Below are 20,713 nucleotides of genomic sequence, written 5' to 3'. Positions count from 1 at the left end.
AAGCCTGTCAAATTTACCTCTTAAAATACTAAAAAACCCAATTCCTCTCCTAGCAAGTAATGTAGTGCCTATAAGCCCCCTTTTTTAAAGTTTTATGTTTGTTTTGTCCTGTTAATTGTGTTCTGTTTGTCCCTAATTGTGTTTTAATTTATTATTTTAACATTTGACATCACAATTCTCTGCCTAGCAGAAATTAAATGCTTTTATTCAAAGGTTGATAATTACAAGTCAAAGAAATTGCACACCCACAAACTAGTACAAGTACTTTCATTCATTGTCATATAACTGTCCTCTTTCTGTATAAAAATTTTCAATAATTTAACATACATTTCAAAATATATCCCTTTAATAAATATAAATAACTTTAATAATTTAAATAATATTAAACATCACATTTTCTTTCAACAAACAATAACATATACCTTACTCCTATATCATCTGTTAACATCCCTCCCCTCAAGAAACTTCCTCCTAAGTTGTCAGACAGTTACAACATTGGCCGAAGATCACTCATTATCAGTAATACAGGATAGTTTGAACTATGTATCACCAATCACTATATAGAAATTCTTGTACCGGAATGTAAGTAGTATTTTGTTTATTTCTAATTTATTACAATGCAGATGCAATGCAAAAAACAGATTTTTTTCTCTTACCAATTTGTGGGCTGTTACTTTGTCTGCTAAAGCAATTTTATGCATATTAATAAACACAGACATGTAATATTGGCATAATTACTAAAACCTTTTTTTGATCTATAACTTTTTTGATCTATATCCTTATAAGACAGCACCCTAATATGGGCTTTTTATAATTTCAGCATTTAATTTACTTTGTACTACTGACCTGATGATGCTTTGCAAATTTTAGAAAGCGAAACCGGTCGTCTTGGGTAGTAAAATTAAATTGATTGTGAGTAAGTCTAATTTATTTCTTTTTACCTCTTTTTAAAATGGACTCACACAAGCGACACATTCATGATTTAAAGTAAAACTTATTTATCACTCTATTATAGTATTTTCTTCTTGACACCAGAGGCATTTTTTATGACTTTTATATGGTAGTCAACCTATTAATGGGAATAGGCTTTTTATTAACCTAGAAATGGAAAGAAATGGCGGTGACTTTAGACCTACGCTAGAAAGAATTTTGGTTAAGATTGAGGAGAAAATATCGCAAATTGTCTATAGCAAACATACATGCTCTAAGCGACGAAAACTATATCGATATAAAAACAACTTTTTATCAACAACTAGATGATTTTCTTTTGGGGTAACGGGTATTGCCCTTTTACAGTTCCCAGTAAATGACAGACTACTTTAGGGCTTGACAACCCTGCTTCTACGCCAGCTATTGTTTCTCTCCTAAACTCCCCCTAGGAGAAAACAGTTTCCAATCGTGTATCCATCTAACCCTTATATATCCTTCAATTCCCACACCTTGACCGGAAGGTCGTTAAATATTCCTGACGAAGGGTAGCAGCAACGGGCAGTACCAAGATAATGCACATAGGAAATGGTCATGGACCGGCTTATCATTGGATTTTCATAAGCGGAGCTGTATCAGCAGAATGGTTGTGACACTGCGATGCAATAGAGCAGTGTATCCATTACATTATCATGTCTAAGAGAATGCCTCGGATGTTGTCCCGCAGTCCGGATGATGACGTGTCATCGTGTGGAAATTCAGCCACTGGTCCACAGAAATTAAAACTCAGAAAATTAATTAATGTCGGTATATTGAACGTACAAGAGCTAAAGACAATCACAGTAAGCTGTCAATTGTTGAAAGAGAGCTGACGAGGTATAACATTAAAATTTCTGACTATAAAAAAACACTGGATAACAGATGAAACCCTTAAAATAATTGAAAATAGAAGATTGTGAAACGGAAAAAGTCAGTTTATGAGACTTCAACAAAGAAATAAAACTAAGATGCAAGGCTGATAAACAACAATACTATCACAATATATACAAAGAAATTGAGAGCCACGATCAAAACAATCAGCCAAAAGATATATTTAGAAAAATATGATACATAAAAAGAACTTTGGCCATTGAAGATCATACAGGAACCCTGAGAACCAACAGAGAAGATATAAGAACCTAACATACTCGAGAATGAAGCACCAAGTCCAAATATGATAACAGCAGAAATGCTTAAAATCACAGAAGAAACCGGAATAAAAATGCTTCACTTGCTCTGTAACAAAGTATGGCATTCCAAACAATGGCCTAACGATTGGACAAAATCTACAATAACGACAATACATAAAAATGCAGCTACTATAGAACCATATCTCTTATCTCACATGCCAGCAAAATAATGCTACACATAATCAATGTGAGACTGAAAACTTTCTTACAAAGAGAAATATCCCAAAATCAAAGCGTTCGACAGGGTCAAATGGCAACACTTATGGCAGCACTTAATTTCGCTTATAACTAAACTATACGAACACACTAATTAAATAGTTAAAGCGCTTGACACACGCACAAACGAATTCCATCCAGAACAAGGTATCAGACAAATATGTATACTGTCTCAACCATTATTTACTATATATGATGAGTCAAATATTTGGTCTGTATAACAATCATCCACACATAACGACGATTGACTGGTTTTAGGTTGTGAGTTCATATTCATATCTAGGATCATTGATCATAAAGACAGGGTCACTACAGCAAAAAATAAAACGTAGATGTGATCTAGCAAAAGTCGCCGTAGGAAAGAAGGCCAAAATATGGAAGGACTCTCAAATTTCACGAACTCTAAAAATGAGGTTGATCAACTGTAACTTATAACTATAACTTTAAAAAATTATAAAATCGTAATAAGAAATTGTGTCAAAGTTGGACAGTAAATCATGTAGAAAAATGTGATTGACGAACAAAGTAAACAAGCAGTTTCGAATGAAAATGGTAAACTACTTTGTCACTTTGACCATATAACAACATCAAATGGTGATACTGCTAATCAAATAGATCTCATATTAATTTAAAGTAAGCATTCTAAAGCTATTACGATTATTAGAAGCCATCGTGGGACAGAAAATAATACATGTAGCATAAAATAACACAAATATTTTATGGAGGTTGCAGTTATTAAATACTATAAATTTAATTCTTTTAAAACTTGCCACAATTTAGTTCGTGCGATATGAGGCAAATCCTGGTCGTCTCTAACTTCTTGTAAAATTTTGTTTAGGTTTGGTATTTCTTTTTTGAAAAAAAATCCATGAATTTTCCTTCGAATACCATTTTTGGCAAATTCATCAATTTCAATATACTTTTTCCCTCTCTTTAAGTGTTCGTTTGTGTTTGGGTTAGCTATACCGTGTTTTTTTTCTTTTTGATAGGAACCTATATATATTTGACTCTCCTACGCCAGCCATGTTGGCACAACTTTCGACTATGTTGCGAACAGTGTTTGTGGGATTCTGAGAAACCAGAGCATCGTGAACATTCAGGACAATAGTCTTCTCTCTTGGTGAATAGACAGACTTACTGACTGTACGCAACAGTACCGGTGTAAAACTTGATGATGTTGATGATGAAGCCATCACAAACAATCCAACAAAACGAGCACGAGCGAAAGGTATGTATATGTTCGTAGGTATATGGAATAAAAAATCACTCACGCACTGCATATAATTCGTAAAAGAAATATTCGAGACGCTAATTACTGCCGTAGACGCGGAAACACCGACGAGCCGTAAATTACAAGCGATCAAAAACGTACTAAACAATTGTTTTCGTTCGTAATAACTTCACCCTTTTAAGTTAAGTTTCGAATATAAACTGAACAGACGAGGCACGTGGCCAAAGCCGACATCTTTATACCCATTATATTATTAAAAATCTGGGGAATTCCATCCTAATTATCTTGCAACGAATAGTACCTTCGGATATGAATTCCAGGTTTTCTAGTAAAGTGATTAAATGCAAAGATAAGTATTGAAATATCCAAAGAGATAAGGTATTCTTATTTACAAAATTGTTAATGGTTAAATTCTTATTTTTATTAATATAATATAATAACCAACATTAGCCGTGAAAGTTTTAATTGTTTTTTGCTAAATATATTAGTATTAAAACATTATTAATATTGATAAACATTTTGGAAAGGAAAATAAATGTAAAACGCATTAATTTTAATGAATAAACACCTCAGGTACGCCTATGATGATACAAATTTTACGACCGTTTTATGACTTTGAGGCACATTTCGTGCTCTCAACAATTTGTGAACGGATTATAAATACCTCAAACTGTATATGTAGCAAACAAACAAGCTTAATGCACAATGTCTAAGAAAATGATGAGAATTGGTAGATAAAATGATTAGGTAAACAGGGAATTTAAAAGAGAGAAGACAATATTAGTTTGATGTAGATGTACACAAGAACTTGAAAACAGAGATGAAACCAACATTTTTGCCAAGAGATTAAAGACAATAAATTTTACAATCCGAATAAATCCCTATAAAATGCCCTCGGGAAAATTAGAAAGGTAGACCGAGTATTTTAAATAGTTACTGAACTTACAGAAAAATGAAGCTGGATCTGAAACACTCCAACATTCAATACAATTATTAAAAAAAAAAGTTAATGAGCAGCAAGCGAAGAAGCCTACCGATCAGAAAAGAGAAGAAGTAATACAAACGTTACAAGAAAGCCGAAGATAAAATGACATCGAGGCAGAGATATTCAAGGGCTAAGAACAAGAAATATATATAAAACTTGCCATGTTCTACTACAGGGCTTGTAAAATGTGTACACTATTTGGTCAATGAAAAAAATTGTGTATTTAAAGATAAGATAATATACCAAGATTGGCAACATTGTTTTATTGTTATGCATTATGGCGAATGCGCCAGGATGTCAGGCTCAAGACATTTCTCCTTAAAAATAAAATAAAAGAAATCAAGTACACAGATGGTTAAAGCAGAGAAAGATTAAAATGTCTGATTTTATTGTGATTTACAATAAAAACTATTTTTTTAAAGACGAAAGCATCTTTTGTTGGTAGACCGTAAGGTGCTTATCCATTAAAATATTATAAGAATTCATATTTGAACAGAATAATAAAGGAATACCTTTTAAATCATGGGGGTTATAGGAAATAAAAATAAACATCATCACTTCTCGTATCGTAGGTTGTAAACTTCCAACCAGACAGGTATGATGTTTACTGCTATACACTTAAACTCGTAAAATATTTTATTGCTTAGATAGGTATTTCCTTTTATTGCCGATAAATTGCATTCCGTTTTATGAATATCCTGATATCTCAAGTGGCAGTAATGCCAAGGATAGAGATATGGAAAAATACTCTTGAATATATAAGGAATATGTTACAACTATTACGAGTAAGCAGAGGAAAAAACATTTAAGATTAACAGAACTGGTGTCTGTCGATGATAATATCTTTCGCTGACAAACTTGTAATTTACTCTGAAAATATTCTACAGATAGCTAGGGAAAGAATCTCCAAACTTACTTTTACTCTTTCGTGCCCGGAAAACTATTGTTTCTGAGCCCAATACCTATGACATACCCAACTAGCCAATGCTAGTTGGTTGTCTGCTCTTTGGTCCGCAGTCACACTGTCGTCATTCCCATTCAGCAGACCCCATTTAATAAGGTTTGACTTGATCGGTTCTTAAAAGGTTTGTCTAGCAGAGAGCTAAGGAAACCCTTTCTTGATTTCAGTCTGCCAGGATATGGTTCATGGCCAAAAAGAGGGAAGCGGTTGCCAAATTTTTGTTTGGTCTTTCGGTGAATTCGAGGTCGTTCTACCGGAGTCAGGATCTAAGAAGCCTGAAGCTTTATTCAGGTTATCCCGAGGGGTTGGTCTCATACAGCGGTTAATAAGGCTGCAAGTCTCGTTCAGACTGACATGTACTTTCTTGGAGTGCACAGATCTCTTCTATACTGAGCATGCGTATTTTGTCGTTGAGAAATATAGCGCCTGCGCTGATATACTATTGCTAAGTTTCCTTAAAAGTTGTTGCGCTCATCAACCTTCTTTCGTTTTTATTTTGACAGTGGAACCTGTCTTTTAATGAGTGGTCTAGTGTGACTCCAAGGTATATTGGCTTTTCGGTGTGGTCTAGAAAGACGCTTTAACAGGTGATGTTGAGTTTCCTTTTCGCCAGTCGGCACTAAAGGTGGAAAGAGCAACTGAGTTTTGGTTGGATTTGGTCTTAGCGAATTTTCTTTATATTAGACATCAAATTCGAGGCAGATTTCAATTTTTGTTCGACCTCTTCAAAGCTTGAACTTTGAGTTCTGACGCCAAAGTCGTCTTCAAGTACTCAATTATACTTAAGTATATGATTTCATAAAAAGTTTATAACCTCAAAGAAGATATTCCTTATAAATCAATTTCTTTTTAAAGTGGTAGAACACCTAATTAACTTCTTCTTCTTCTTCCTACTTTATAAATAGGCTTAATGCCTGTTTTACTTACTTCGGTTTTTAGCCTCAATTGACGTTGTCTGACCATCTTTTCCTCGGTCGTCCCAATGATCTTCTTCCATTTGGCGATTTGTCTCTTGCTATTCGTACTATTCTATTTTCTGTCATTCTTTCGATGTGTTGATTCCATTCCACTTTTCTTCTTTTGGTCCATGCGTTTATTTCCTCTATACCACATCTCGCTCGTATTTCATCACTTCTTACTCTGTTTAGAGTTTGGTTTGTTATTTTTCGTAAGACTTTCATTTCTGTTGTTTCCAGTAGTCTTTGTGTGTTTGCCGTATCTGCTCTTGTTTCCGCTGTGTACGTCATTATCGGTCTTATTGTTGATTTATATATCCTGGTTTTCGTTTCCGTTGTGAGGTATTTGTTTCTCCAGATTGTGTTGTTGAGACATCCTGCTGCTCTGTTTGCCATGTTCACTTGTTTTTGTACTTCCACGTTTCCGTAGCTTGACAGTTTTATTCCCAAGTATTCAGTTTCCATCACTTGTTCTATTATTTTTTGTAGGTCATCTTCATTTTCGGCTGTTATTATGGCGCCGTTGGCGTAGCATATTGGCGTCGTCGACGTAGCATATTGGCGTCGTCGCCGTAACTTGATTATTTAAAAAGAAACCAAAACAGACCTCTTTAATAAGAAGAGTGGTCTTTAATAATAAAAGATGAAACCGATATTAAAATTAAATACTTCAACGGAGTTCCCAAGGTATAAAATTTTTATTAATAAACCATACTAATAAAACTGTCTACTGATAATAGATCACTGACATTTTTCTTAAAAACTGCAAAATATTTTCAAACTATTAATACACTCATAATTCTGCATCAATCTCTGTAAACTAGAATATAGTGCTATCATATGGAATCTCTATAACAGTTGGTACATAAGCAGAATTGAGTCAGTCTAGCAAACATTTGAGGAGCGTCTATTCAAAACGACACATGTCCATCATTAAGTGAAAATGAGATAATAGTGGGATTCTATAGAAATTCCTAAACTGAACAAGAATATAAGGTTAGAATCAAGCAAAATACATCTTGTCCCGTATTAAACACATAGGAAGATATACATATCCGAGCAAAACAGCACATTTCCCAATCGAGTAATTTGATTGTATATTTCGACCAAAACTACTCATGTCCATGAGTTCATAATATGGACTAGTGCAAATTCTTTTTCAAAACAGCACATATCCACAAATCAAAGTCTTCTATATTAGGCTTTTTTACCTATTTTGTGTGCGGATACTCGGTCATAGAGGGCAATACTTATCCTTTATAATATTTTAAAGTGCTTGTTTACAAAAAAAATACGATATCTCCACGTTTTGTATCTGTGGTTAACCTATAAAGTGCTAGCACGCAGCGTACAATTATTTCGTTTCAAATACGTTGTTTTTGTTCTGTGAATTTTTAAGAGCTACATAATATTTTTACCTTACTCTTTATAGTTGAAAATTATTTAATAATAAAATATGGATGGAACTGTGGGGCAAATTAACGTTGGCCCTAGATATTTTAAAAGAAGAGAAGAAAAGGACTAAAAGGTAAGAATTATTTTTAGCAATTCGATTACTAAATTTTAATATGCGTGTTCATTAAAGGTATACCAACAATGACACTGGAATGAAGAAATTCGAACGTCCTTGTAATCATAACTGGAAAAACTTAAATTGCATTTCAGTTTCGCTAGAAGAAATTAAGATACATAGTGAAAAACTTTATGGATATTCCAATAAAATTGATCAAGGCCAGAAATTGAGCCATTTTATCTCAGTGTGTCCACCCCAGAGGAGACGTGGAAGGGATAACACAGAGGAAAATAATGTTAAACCTAAATCATTTCGTGCCTTCTATTATTTCCGTACAAAAGGTAAGACAGTGCCGGTGGGTAAAAAGTTTATTATGGCTGCTTTAATATTTCTGCTGGTCGACTACGCAAAGTTACCAGATTCCTCGAAAGAGGACAGATACCTAAAGAAAGACGTGGTAGGGATAGAATTTCACGAAAAAACGTTGACAAAAAAACCAAAGTTAAAGAAATTATAGTTTCAATTCCAGAAACTGAAAGACATTATAGTCGTAAGAAATCTTCAATAATTCACACGACGACTATAAATGAGCCTTACTATGTTTAAACACGTATTCTACCAAAACTTTAATATTGGTTTTAAGTCCCCAGCTTGCGATGTATGTGGTACTTGTCTTAATTTAAAGCACACTTTACGTAAAGAAACAGGTGGAAAAAGAACAAAAACGTTGACCGATTTACGAATTTATAAGTTACGTGCTAATGCATTTTACGAATTAGCGAAAGAGTCTCCTCCAAAAAGCATTTCGTTGGCTTTTGATTTCGTCCATCCACTTCCGAAAACTCCAACCCAAGATGCGTTTTACTTACGGCAGATTAACTTCTACGCATTTTGTTGTGTTGGAATGAACAGTCAACATCCATCATTTTATACCTGGGACGAGTCGGATACTGATGTTGGATCAGCCTTAATACACCATTTACGCTCTTTGGATTTAACAAATTGTGAGCAAATACGGCTTTTTTGTGATGGTTGTGATGGTCAAAATAAAAATTCGTATATAATGCATATTTTGGCCTGCTGGCTTTTACAATCTCCTGCGTCAGTCAAAACTATAATAATACATTTTCCAGTTCGAGGGCATAGCTACCTTCCAGCAGACCGCGCATTTGGAAGGGTTGAGAAATTATTGAAACGCAAAGACTTGATCACAAGTGTGGAAGAATACAATGAGGTTTACTCTAATATCGGAAATGTTATGATGTTAGGAAAGGATTGGTTTTTATACGATATAAAAAACATAACGGATGATCTGTACAACAAAATTCCAGGAATAAAAAATTTTTAACGCATTGAACTCAAAAAGATTACTACAAAAAACAATACTAAAACCGTTAAGTACAGGGGTTCCGAATTTTATAGATTTTAAATCCAACTAGATCCATATCAATGCTTAGTAAAAAGAGGCAAAAGTGAAAGTAAATTCAAGTTAACACAGCTGTTAACTGGAAACGAAATTGCGAAAGAAAAGAAAAAAGACGTACAGCAATTGGTGGAAAAACAGTATAATAACGATGAAAAAAAAATTAAACGGGAAGATCTACCAGAGCTGACATTTTTTAAAACATTGTTTATGTAAATTCAATACAGAATTTTGAAGAATCATCTACAATAGAGGTCGATGAAGAAGAGATATGCGATTGCTTGGAAGTAGAGGAAGTAGAGTAAAGTTTATTTTTATAATGTAAAATGATTTATTTTGCTTTGATTTTCTGCATACTAATAACAATTTCGTGTATTTTACCAATAAACTGTTGAAAATAACACATGTCCGTCACTCAGTCCAGTCAAAACTGCACATGTCCATACTCTCTGAGCAAAACCACATATGTCCAAATTAAAAATAACTATTTTTCATTCCTTATCAAACAAAAAAAAGTAATTACAACTTTATTCAAATCAGTGTGCACGTAAGTATACTTACTGACATTTTCGTCAAATAAAAATTACTTTCCATTCACGTCAATCTTACATTAAAAATATATAGATCTCATATATGTAAACACGCATGGGAGTGTTTAAACGCATGTTTCCTAAAGGAAACAGATGGTAAAAAGGGAAAAATTAAAGAAGCGGCTCTAATTATGCTAAATGAGACCAATCGCGTCGCAAATTCCTCAAAAGAATGCAATAAAATATGGTTACCCATATTAAAAGAGGAAATCAATAAAAGAAAATTCCACTATTAGTAAGTCAATACTATATCGAGTGTTTGACTTTTTAAAGACGAATTCTCACAGGTAGTCGTAACTTGATAATTCGTAAGTTGATTTCATGTAATCGAATGAACTACTTTACAGTAAAGTCGTCCCAGGAACGCAACTCATCAATATTGGCAATATCATTTTAAAGTCGTCTACTTTAAAATGTATAATCAATCAATCAATCGATAATGCATTTTTATTGCCCATTAAAAAAAAATACAATACAGTATTATCTTTTAGTGACATTTGTTCTCCTTGGCACATGCCATCAGGAGGGTTGGCAAACAAATATTATCAAAATCAAAATGTATAATATATGTCTGAATTGTCAATATGAATGAGTCAAATAAAATTAAATTATTAGAAGAATTTTTCACCAAGTAACTAAAAAACAAAATTTGTTTAATTTATTAATGTTTTTTTATTTTGAGAACGATTTCCGAAGTGGGAATTGAAACGTAAAAAATAAACTTATTATAAACTTAAATTGCGGCTTGTTCTTAACTTAAAATCAGTCCCTAAAGCTCTTTACTCACAAACAGATTAAAAATATTCATTCAACGCGTTCTCCCTACTATGAGCCACGTTTCCAACACCTGGTCTCTTACAAAAACTGATATAGAAAAATTGAAAGTGATACAAAAAAATGACATTGTCTATTATTGAAATATATACTGAAATTAAACAAGAGTATAAGATGACAGGACAAGATTAAAACGGCAGGACACTTACTCCGAAAACAGGATGAAATTGGGAGCAAAGGAGCGACATCTGGACACCTGAAACCAGCAAAAGAAACAGAGAAACATCAAGATCAAGATCAAAAAGAAAAATCGCGTATGTTCCTGTTTTTTTGCATTGTTTTTGAATATATTTTTGTCAAAAAAAGAAGATTTTTGACTCTAAAAGGTGACATTTCGTTAGGATACTTAATTTTGAACAATTTTTCTGTAGACGTATATGTACTAAAAGTGCACAGAAACTAATTCAACCCTTTCTTAAAACGCACTTCTTTAAATGGTAGCACTTCGCGGGTTTTGCGGATCCATTGACCATATGAAACAATAAAACCCCTTTAACGTTGTAGTTCCCTTCAGAAGTACATAATCAATAGCCTGGAACTTTTACCAGTAACCAAAATTATGATATTGATACTCACCTACAAAAGTATATAATATTCCAAAAATAATATAAAGGGCGAAAACGATAGCGACTTTAATGTCGTAGTGCGTATCGACGTGTGTGCAGCTTTCAACGTGGGGACCATCGTGCACCGGAGGAAGGACCAAACCTGGAAAAGCCGTTCCGTTCACTCTGGGAGGTACCAGGGAGCCAGGCCGGGCTCCACTAGCCATCCTCTTCAATCTGAAACAATAAAATAATATTTAACACTGTTTTTCTTTAACTTGAAAGTTAAATTAAACGTATCATAGCAGAATGTAAATTGTGTATAGAAAACTTCCAGTGAAGTTTTAGACCAGGGAACTAAAGATTTTCCCATGACACGCGTTGATACAGGCATCTAACAACTGCTTTTGATAAATTTGGTAATATGCAAAAGATTTTTTACTTATAAACAATATAATTATAAACAATGTAAGATCACTATTTGATTTTAAATACTAAAGGTGAAGACCAGTAAATTATATGAAAAAGTGACGCTATTTTACTGAAAAAGCATAGAAAAGCATCTTTTATATCTAAATGAGGATTTAGAATGTTATTTTTGTTAATTTCTTGCTAAATTTTTATAAAAATGGGTCCAAAAGTGTTTCCAAAAGTCGATTTTTAAAAAATTATTAATAACTTTTCTAAAAATGCACAAAAACTTTGATTTCTCGTGAGAATAAAGACAATAACACAAATATTCAACTTTAAAATTTTAAGAAGTTTCACTTAATACCTTCTTCTTCTTCTTTTGGCATCATAACCCTGGATGGGTCTTTGCCTGTCTGGCTATGTCCTTCCATTCAGATCTCCCTTGTGCCCTTCTTCTCCATTGTCTTATGTTCATTGTTTTCAGGTCGTCTTCCACGTCATCCAACCATCTCGTTCTGGGCCTTCCTTTTTTTCGCCTTCCTATGGGCTTCCATTGTAACATTTTCTTTGTTGTTTTTGCATCGTTTTGTCTCTGCACATATCCCAGCCATGACAGTCTTTGACTTTTCACAAATCTTACAATGTCATAACCTTCATTTAACTCATTAACCTCGTCGTTTCTCCTGATTCTCCATGTGCCATCTTCCTCTTGTACCGGGCCATATACTTTCCTCAGTATTTTTCTCTCGAATGTCCTGAGTTGGGCTTCATCTTTTTTCGTCATTACCCAAGTTTCACATCCATAGGTTACTACGGGTCTAATCAGTGTTCTGTAGATAGTCATTTTGGTTCTTTTGTCTAATAATTTCGATGTCATCAATCTTTTATTAGCATAGTATGTACGATTCCCGCTGGAAATACGTGCATTAATTTCGCTACTTACGGAGTTCTTCTGATTGATTTCTGTGCCGAGATATGTAAAGGCATCCACTCGTTCGATAGTATAGTTGTCTATTGTGATATTATTTTCATTGTCAGTTAGTCTTTTGACTGCCATATACTTCGTTTTTGCTTCGTTTATTTTGAGACCTCTTTTTCTTGCTTCAGGATCAATTTGTTTGAACACTTCCATTAGTCGTGGCTTATTCCTACTAATGATGGCTACATCGTCTGCATATGCAGTAATTTGTACTGATTTGGTGTTTATATGGCCGGTTATATTGGTTTTTCTGATGACTGCCTCAAGAACTAGGTTGAATAGCATGGTTGATAGGGCATCTCCCTGTCTTACTCCCATGTTGATGTTAAACAGGTGACAGATCCTTAGTGAAATGGGTAAAACAATGTAGAAACATGGGAATAGCGGTGGAAGAAAACAAGCTATATACACTTTTCTTTGCCGATGATCAGGTAGTAATTGCCGAAGACAGCTACGATCTTAGCTATATGGTAAGAAAACTGCAAGAAGAATATGAGGTGGCAGGTCTAAACATGAATATGACAAAATGTGAATATCTCTCAGTGGGAACAGATGAAATATGTGATCTAGTCTTGGAAGACGACAAAATCAAAGGCGTGCAATCCTGCAAATATTTGGGGGTCATTTTCAACAAGAAGGGAAATAGCGCAGATGAAATCAGGGAAAGAATAAACAAGGGCAGAGCAGCGACCCGTGCCTTAAACTCTCTTCTCTGGCAAAAAACAATTCGACGAGAAACCAAAAAACACTTGTACGGTAGTATAGTCCAAAGTATTACACTTTACGGTTCGGAAGTATGGGACGTCACCAGAGCTAATAGAAACAAACTTATGACGACAGAAATGGATTATCTGAGACGAAGCTGCGGTAGATCGAAGCTGGAGAGAGTTAGAAACGAAATGAAAATGGAGCGAAATATCAATGATGACAGAAAGAAAACAATCTGGTTCGGACATGTTAAAAGAATGCCAGAGTACAGATGGCCTAGAAGAGTACTGGAATGGATCCCTCCTGAAAGAAGAAAGAGAGGACGACCACGGAGAAATTGGCGGCAAGAGACAACTGCATATGACAGAAAAAGATGGAAATTGGGGGCGGAGAAGCGGCGATAGCCGTAATAAATCCGTTATTATATATATAACGATTAAAAAGTTTATGTTAATATTGTAAAATATATTTGCAAAAGTATAGTAATTTTAAGCTTATAAATAATTAAAGTAATATGTAGGAAGTTATTTTTTTTTTTCGCCATGTTGGCTTTTTGATACAAATTAAAAAAACATAATCTCCTGCGATCCTTAAAACCCGAGTTAGCCTGTTTTTTTTAATTCACCGGGCTTTGTTTATACACAATAAGCAATTTAAAAAGAACCATTTGAAATATTAATAGTTCAAGTTTAGTAGCAAAAAAAAAATAAATAAGAACGATTCCTTTAATATGAGCCGCCCATGAAGCACAAAAAGATAAAGGGTTTAAAAGCGAAGCGATTTTTCCATTTCAAAAACTAAATTCTAGAAGCGAATTCAAAAACTGAGTTCTACCAGCGAACTTGGATTTTTAATCAATGCATTTTTTTTTATTTAAAAGCACTTATTCCACATCAACCACGCAGGGTTATTAGTGGGATGACAAACACAATAGTTTTAATATGATTATGTACATTAAACTGTATAATAAAATTTTGTATCTCTTAAATAATTTAATACATATAAATTTTTATCTGTCAGTATGGATTTAAGGTCGTCTGAAACGCTTCACTGAAAGTGGAGCAGTTGTTGCAAATTGGTGGTGGATCTACTGATTAAAAATTTGTATGTGACATCAGTGTGACCAATTCTTAAACGGTTAATAATTACTTGATCTCATCTACTTCTGGCGTTATTTAAAGAGCTGTTTACCTTTGGGCATATTGGGTTTAATTTGGTTGCTGAATTTTCGCAGTTATTTCTACCAAATGTTATTGCAATGAACTTTCATTAGATGTTTCATATCACTTTAAGGGTATTTTGTAATTTTTGTAGTATCTTCTAAGTTAATACGGCTTTTAAATGCTTGTTGATCCACTTTTTCATTTCGCCAGATTCCAGTGTGCGATGGTACCCAAATGAAAGATGTGTCCTTTCCCATGGAATGAAGTATTTCTAATTTATTTTTTATTGCTTGTATAATGGGATTTGTTCTGTAAATTTGCTTTAACTTCAAAAACGCATTAAGTGAATTTGTAATGATGACGTACTTCATCGTGTTACCCGTTTTGAAAAAAGTTAAGGCTTTTAATATAGCTGCGGTCTCGCCTGTGAGTATACTACAATTTGTGGATAACTGTATGCTGTAGTTTTCTTGATCAGACCAGTAAGCAGCAGCATGTCCATCTGGGGCTTCAGAGACATTGGTAAAGATTTGTAAGTAGTTGGGGTAATGGGATATGATTTCTGCAAAAATATGTGTAATTATCGAGAAGTTTGTATTTGATTTGGAGTACTTTGGTAGTGTTAGGTTAGGTCAATGGTTAGTAGGCGGGTTAAATTAATGCATCTTTTCAATGCTCACATAGGGATAGTTAAATAATATATTTTTGTTGATTTAATTTCTCTAGTTGCTAAATCTGCACCTACCGAATGGAAAACAAAATATTTATGATCATCGAAATTTTATAACTTCACAAATATAAGTCACAATAACCATAAAATTAACTCTTTACATTGTATAGATACAATAATTTGTAGTTCAATCTTCACCCCAAACGTCAAATAAAGAATTTATTGAATTACTAACCTCTTGCGTTTTATGACTTTTAGATTCTTATTTCTTATAAAAATTTATTGTTTATTCGATTATTTGTTCAGATATTTTTGCATTTTTTCATTTAAATAGATAATTCTTTATTTAAAGTTTTCATCTTGTGAATGCTGAACGAAAGACGTTTACGTAGGTCAATGTTGCAACACCCTGTGATTATTTATTACGCTAATTGAATATCCATCTTATGCCTACTTGCGAATATTTGAAAGGCTAATTTAAACCTGTGGAATAACATCACAACATAACATTTTTCAATGTTCTCGTAGGCTTTTGTTCAGATCATTTATGGGTTTCATTATTGTAGTGTTCGTACCATGTGTTTATATTTTTCAAAGGATGCTTTGATACCTATACGATACAATAAATTATAAGCAATGTCTTATATATATATGTTTATATAGAACTATAATAGAAAAGTATAAAAAAAATTGTAACGGTAAAATTTTTCAGCAACGGCAAATTTATCTCAGTATAAATGACATATTTTTCTTCATTTTTTAACTATACAGTATTGACTGTTTTAATAGGTTATTTTTAGGTTAGTAGTCTGTGGTCTTAGGGAACTAATTCCTGTTTTTATCTGTAATACATTGCATTTTTATATTAGCATCATTTAACTGTAAAATCTTAACTAGAATGCTCTATAGTGATTTCTGCTACGCTTTAGCAAATCTAGTAGTGCTTTTGTATTATATTTCCATTATTATTAATGTGCAAAAATAGACATATGTGATAACTACTCAGTTTTAAGCCTTTTTCCTCAAGAGCTTGTCTCCACTGTTTCAGTTTTTGTTTTAAGTCGCTTTCACTATGTCCTACTAACACTAAATCCCTAGCATACTCAACTAATGAGAATAGATAAGGACTAAGTACCGAGCCTTGATGCAATTCTACTTTACATGAAATTTATCAGTCTCTCCCTCGCCTGTCCTAACATTAGTTGTTATTCCTTCATACATGTCTCTCACAATCTTTACATATTCACAGGGGACTCATTTCTTGTTAAATGCCCACCACAGAATCTCTCGAGGAATTCTATCATACGCTTTTTCAAGATCAATGAATATCATATGAGCGTTTGTTTCTTTATTCCTGTATTTTTTCATCAACTGCCTTATAATGAAAATTGGAGCTGTTGTTGATCTGACTTGCATAAAGCCAAACTGATTATCGGATATTTTGGTTTCTTCATGTATCCGTCTATCAATTACTCTCTCCCATTTTCATGGTGTGACTAAGTAGTCTTAAGGCCCTTTGTTGTTTCTTCCTTGTTTTTGTAAACAGTTTCTAATATACTGCTTCTCCATTTGTCTGGCATTTGTTCAACTTCTATTATTCTGTTGAATAACCCTGTTAACTAACTTGTTCCTGTCTCTCCCAATGCTCTCCACACTTCCCCAGGAATATCATCTGGTCCAATTGCTCTCCTTTCTTTATTTTTTAAAGTGCTTGAAGCACTTCCTCGTTTGTTATCTTGGTCACCATTGCTGTTACTGTCTCCGGTAATTCAGCTGGTTGTCTGTCAAATTCTTCATTTAGTAAACTGTCAAAGTACTTTTTCCATCTCTTTTTGACATAATTTTCGTGAATTGTAGCCTTTGAAAGGGTAATATATAATAACTGAGATGAAGGGTAATATCAAAGGGTAACTGAGATGAATAATTTAAGGGACTGGTTTAAATAGAACTTTTCCGAGCAGTGGTAGATAAACTGAAGGTAATGATGATGTCCAACCTCCGATTGAGAGACGGAACTTAGAGAAGAAGTCACAATATCTACAAAAATTTTGTCCTATAATTAAACTGGACACTTCGAAAACCTATCAAAATTAGAAATACCAAAAAATTAAAAGAAAAACGCAAAATGATCTTTAGAAGTTGGCATCTAGAATTATTGCTGAAATTCCAGAATATTATATGATTGGCCCACGGTTCACAGTTGTTCAGTTAGCAGACGCCCGGCTAAAAACAGCAAATTTCTAGAAGAAATAAAGCAACAAGACTTGCATTTACACGTCCGCATTTAAACTGGATAGTAGACGATTGGAAAAGGTACTATTTAGTAATGAAACGTAATTTAGTAATGAAAGTTTTTAATTCCAATTGAATGAAACGTGTGCGACGTTCGATGACAAATCAATAGCAGGGTCAATCCTAAATTTATAACAATGACAGTTACAGTTAAATATATTAAAGGTACGCCCTATATGATTGATTACTGATACCATGGATCGACTTATACCGGGTGGTAAACCGTCAAACGGCCCATAGAAAACTCTATGGGACATTCTACATTGTTGAATTCCTGCTTCCCTAATTATTTTACATAAAAAGTCAGAACCCAGGGCCCTATTCCAAAACTGTTACTCACACATTTTAAGGACTCAAAATGGAGGTAGCATCATAAAAAAAATTGCGGTGACCCACCAAAACCCCCCCCCCCCCAGAAGCAAATTCTAGGTGCGCTACTGTACAATATAACGGGTTGTGTTGGGTAAAAATGAAGTTGGATACTAACAATATTTGAATCGTCAATATTTTTTTATTATTTATTGTTTAAAAAATAATAAAGTTAATGAAATGTACTCATTTAATGAACAATCAGCAATATTGTTTTATTTAGGCAATAATACGAGCACTGTCAGATCTTTATTTAGCGTAAGATTTTCAGATTCCAGGTTATATACCAATTTAAGGGCGGGCATGTTTTCGACGCTGAAGTACCTGAGGGTCTTAAAAGTACCCTTGTTTTGGACGCTGCCGGAAGGATTATCGCAGGTACCAGATATTAGATATAATTAGGGTTTAATGATGGTCATTGAAATTTACTTAGTTACTAGTTATTAGTTTGTCAGAGAATAGTGAAAAGTGAACATGGAAATTTCAACGTTAGTAAGTAATCGTGGTAAAATTTTGCTCAAAGTGGACAGTTTTACTTTTTCTCAAGATAAAGTACTAAAATCGGGAGAAATGTATTGGAGGTGCGTAAAACGGTCGTGTAAAGCGAAGATATTCACGAAAAGGCCAGAAAAGTTAGTAATCCGAAGTAATCTAGAACATAATCACGAGTGTGATATCAAGACGCTTAATAGACAGATTGTGCATAGCAGTGCCAAAAGGACGGCTAAGGATAATTTGACCGAAAGGCCGTCCAAAATCATACATAGTGCGTTGAAAGAAAATGTAGATTGCTTGAGCCACATGTCGTTAATTTAATACGAAATCAAATATACAGTGAACGGCGAATGGCTCAACCGAAACTGCCCAAAAGTAAAGAAGAAACTATTGCTGCGGTAAATATTATGAATATCAAAACACTTAAGGACGAGAATTTTATATTTGCGGTTGAACTAAGTTCTAACATTATCATCTTCTCGTGTAACACTAACATGCGTTTTCTGTGCGGCAGTGAAACGATTTATATGGACGGTACATTTAGTTACTGTGCTCAATATTTCAAGCAATTTTTTACCATACATGTATTTATCAATGGACATTATATACCATTGTGTTATTGTTTACTTCCCGACAAATCGGAACAAACCTATATAAAACTATTTAATGTTTTGAAACGCAAATGTGAAGTAATTGGAATAAAATTCAATCCAAAAATCATTTTCTCCGATTTTGAAATTGCTATCCACAATGCTGCGCGCTTTGAATTTCCAAATGTGCACATTAAAGGGTGCCGTTTTCATCTTATGCAAGCTTGGTATCGTAATATCGGTGGTTGTGGCTTAATTCGGGAATATAAATTGGCAGACAGTGAAATATCTAAATGGCTGAAATATATTTTTGGGCTACCATTTTTACATCCCTCAGAAGTCGAAGAATCTTTCATATATGATTTTATGGCTATTCAACCAAAGGATTCAAAAATTGAAAAGTTTTCCGACTACTTATTGGACAACTACATTGGCGACCACGCAACATTTCCGTCGGAGATGTGGGCTGCGATGAGTGAGAGTTTACAATTAACAACTAATGCTTGTGAATCGTTCCACTCGCGTTTTAATGATAATTTTTACCATGCTCATCCAAATATTTTCCATTTTATTGATGTTTTAAAAAATTTTCAAACTGAAACTAACTGTATCGATCGATTCCATTTCGTAAAATGTATGTCGTATTTATTTCAAAGTGACAAATAAACCTTATCAGGCTTAATCTCTAGAATTTTATTACCTGACTTTCCATTTACATTTCAATTACACCCAGCGTCCAAATCATGTATGCAGAAACAGGTAATTTTATTTTTCAGTGTCGAATTTTTAAATTTAGCGTCCAAATCATGCACGCCCCAATTTAAAGGATTTTAAAATAGTTTTGAAATACTGTGACCTTAGACAAGGAAAGAGAGGGGGCGCGTAATGGTATGAATTGACTGAAGCCAAAACCGGCACCAGAAAAGGTTGCCAGGTCATATGTATTTCTTCAGTCGATTGCGAATAATAGATATATATTAATAAATAGATTTTTTTCAAAATTTATAATGGAACACTGACATAATGATCACTTTTTGTGATTTTATGAAAACATGATTTTATCATTACATATTTTTTAGTAAAAGTATATTTTAGTATATTTTTTAGTATCACAACCCAGTAGTGACCAAAATTAGGCTCAAAATGAAAATAATAAAACAAAGAACAACAAACCGTATTTCTCAAACTGACATTGTATATATCGTTTAAGTTGTTTACTAACTTTGGTTTCCAATGGTAACTTGATCCAATGTTTTCTACCAATAATACTTTTAAATCTAAAATTTCCGAAAACTCTAGGGACATACATTAGACAAATGTCCATGCTCCATTATGCACAGTACGAAATGTAATTGGCGTCTTAATTTCCAACAAAATTACAATTCAAAACAATATTTGCACATTGTTCAACAGTGGTTTCAAAAAAAAATAAGTCGAGTTTTTAAAATGATTTTAATTCAATTGAAAATTTGTGGGAAGAGGTAGAAACGTCGTATTTTTAAACACGTGCTACCAAATAAACAATATTTTGTCTTAATCTTAAGGATCATACGTACCTATGTAAATACTTTTAACCAGAAATAATCGTTTAACATTTAACAATAACTTGTTTTACCATTTAAATGA

The 20,713-nt window shown here is 33.6% G+C and overlaps 1 protein-coding gene across 1 annotated transcript in view; it reads right to left on the bottom strand.

Annotated features, from left to right (window-relative positions):
* The window catches only part of LOC140434425 (transmembrane protein 198), a 149,175-nt gene that overhangs the window by 28,991 nt on the left and 99,471 nt on the right, over window positions 1–20,713 (bottom strand). Inside the window, exon 3 of the mRNA XM_072522686.1 lies at window positions 11,442–11,647. Within this exon, the coding sequence (XP_072378787.1) occupies window positions 11,442–11,637 (196 nt within the window). The 5' untranslated portion in view covers window positions 11,638–11,647. The remainder of the gene's footprint in view (window positions 1–11,441; window positions 11,648–20,713) is intronic.

This window comes from Diabrotica undecimpunctata, chromosome 2, assembly GCF_040954645.1.
Source record: "Diabrotica undecimpunctata isolate CICGRU chromosome 2, icDiaUnde3, whole genome shotgun sequence".
Classification (NCBI taxonomy): Eukaryota; Metazoa; Arthropoda; class Insecta; order Coleoptera; family Chrysomelidae; genus Diabrotica; species Diabrotica undecimpunctata.
Note: the sequence above shows the minus strand (reverse complement) of the source record. Positions and strands in the feature narration are given on the sequence as shown.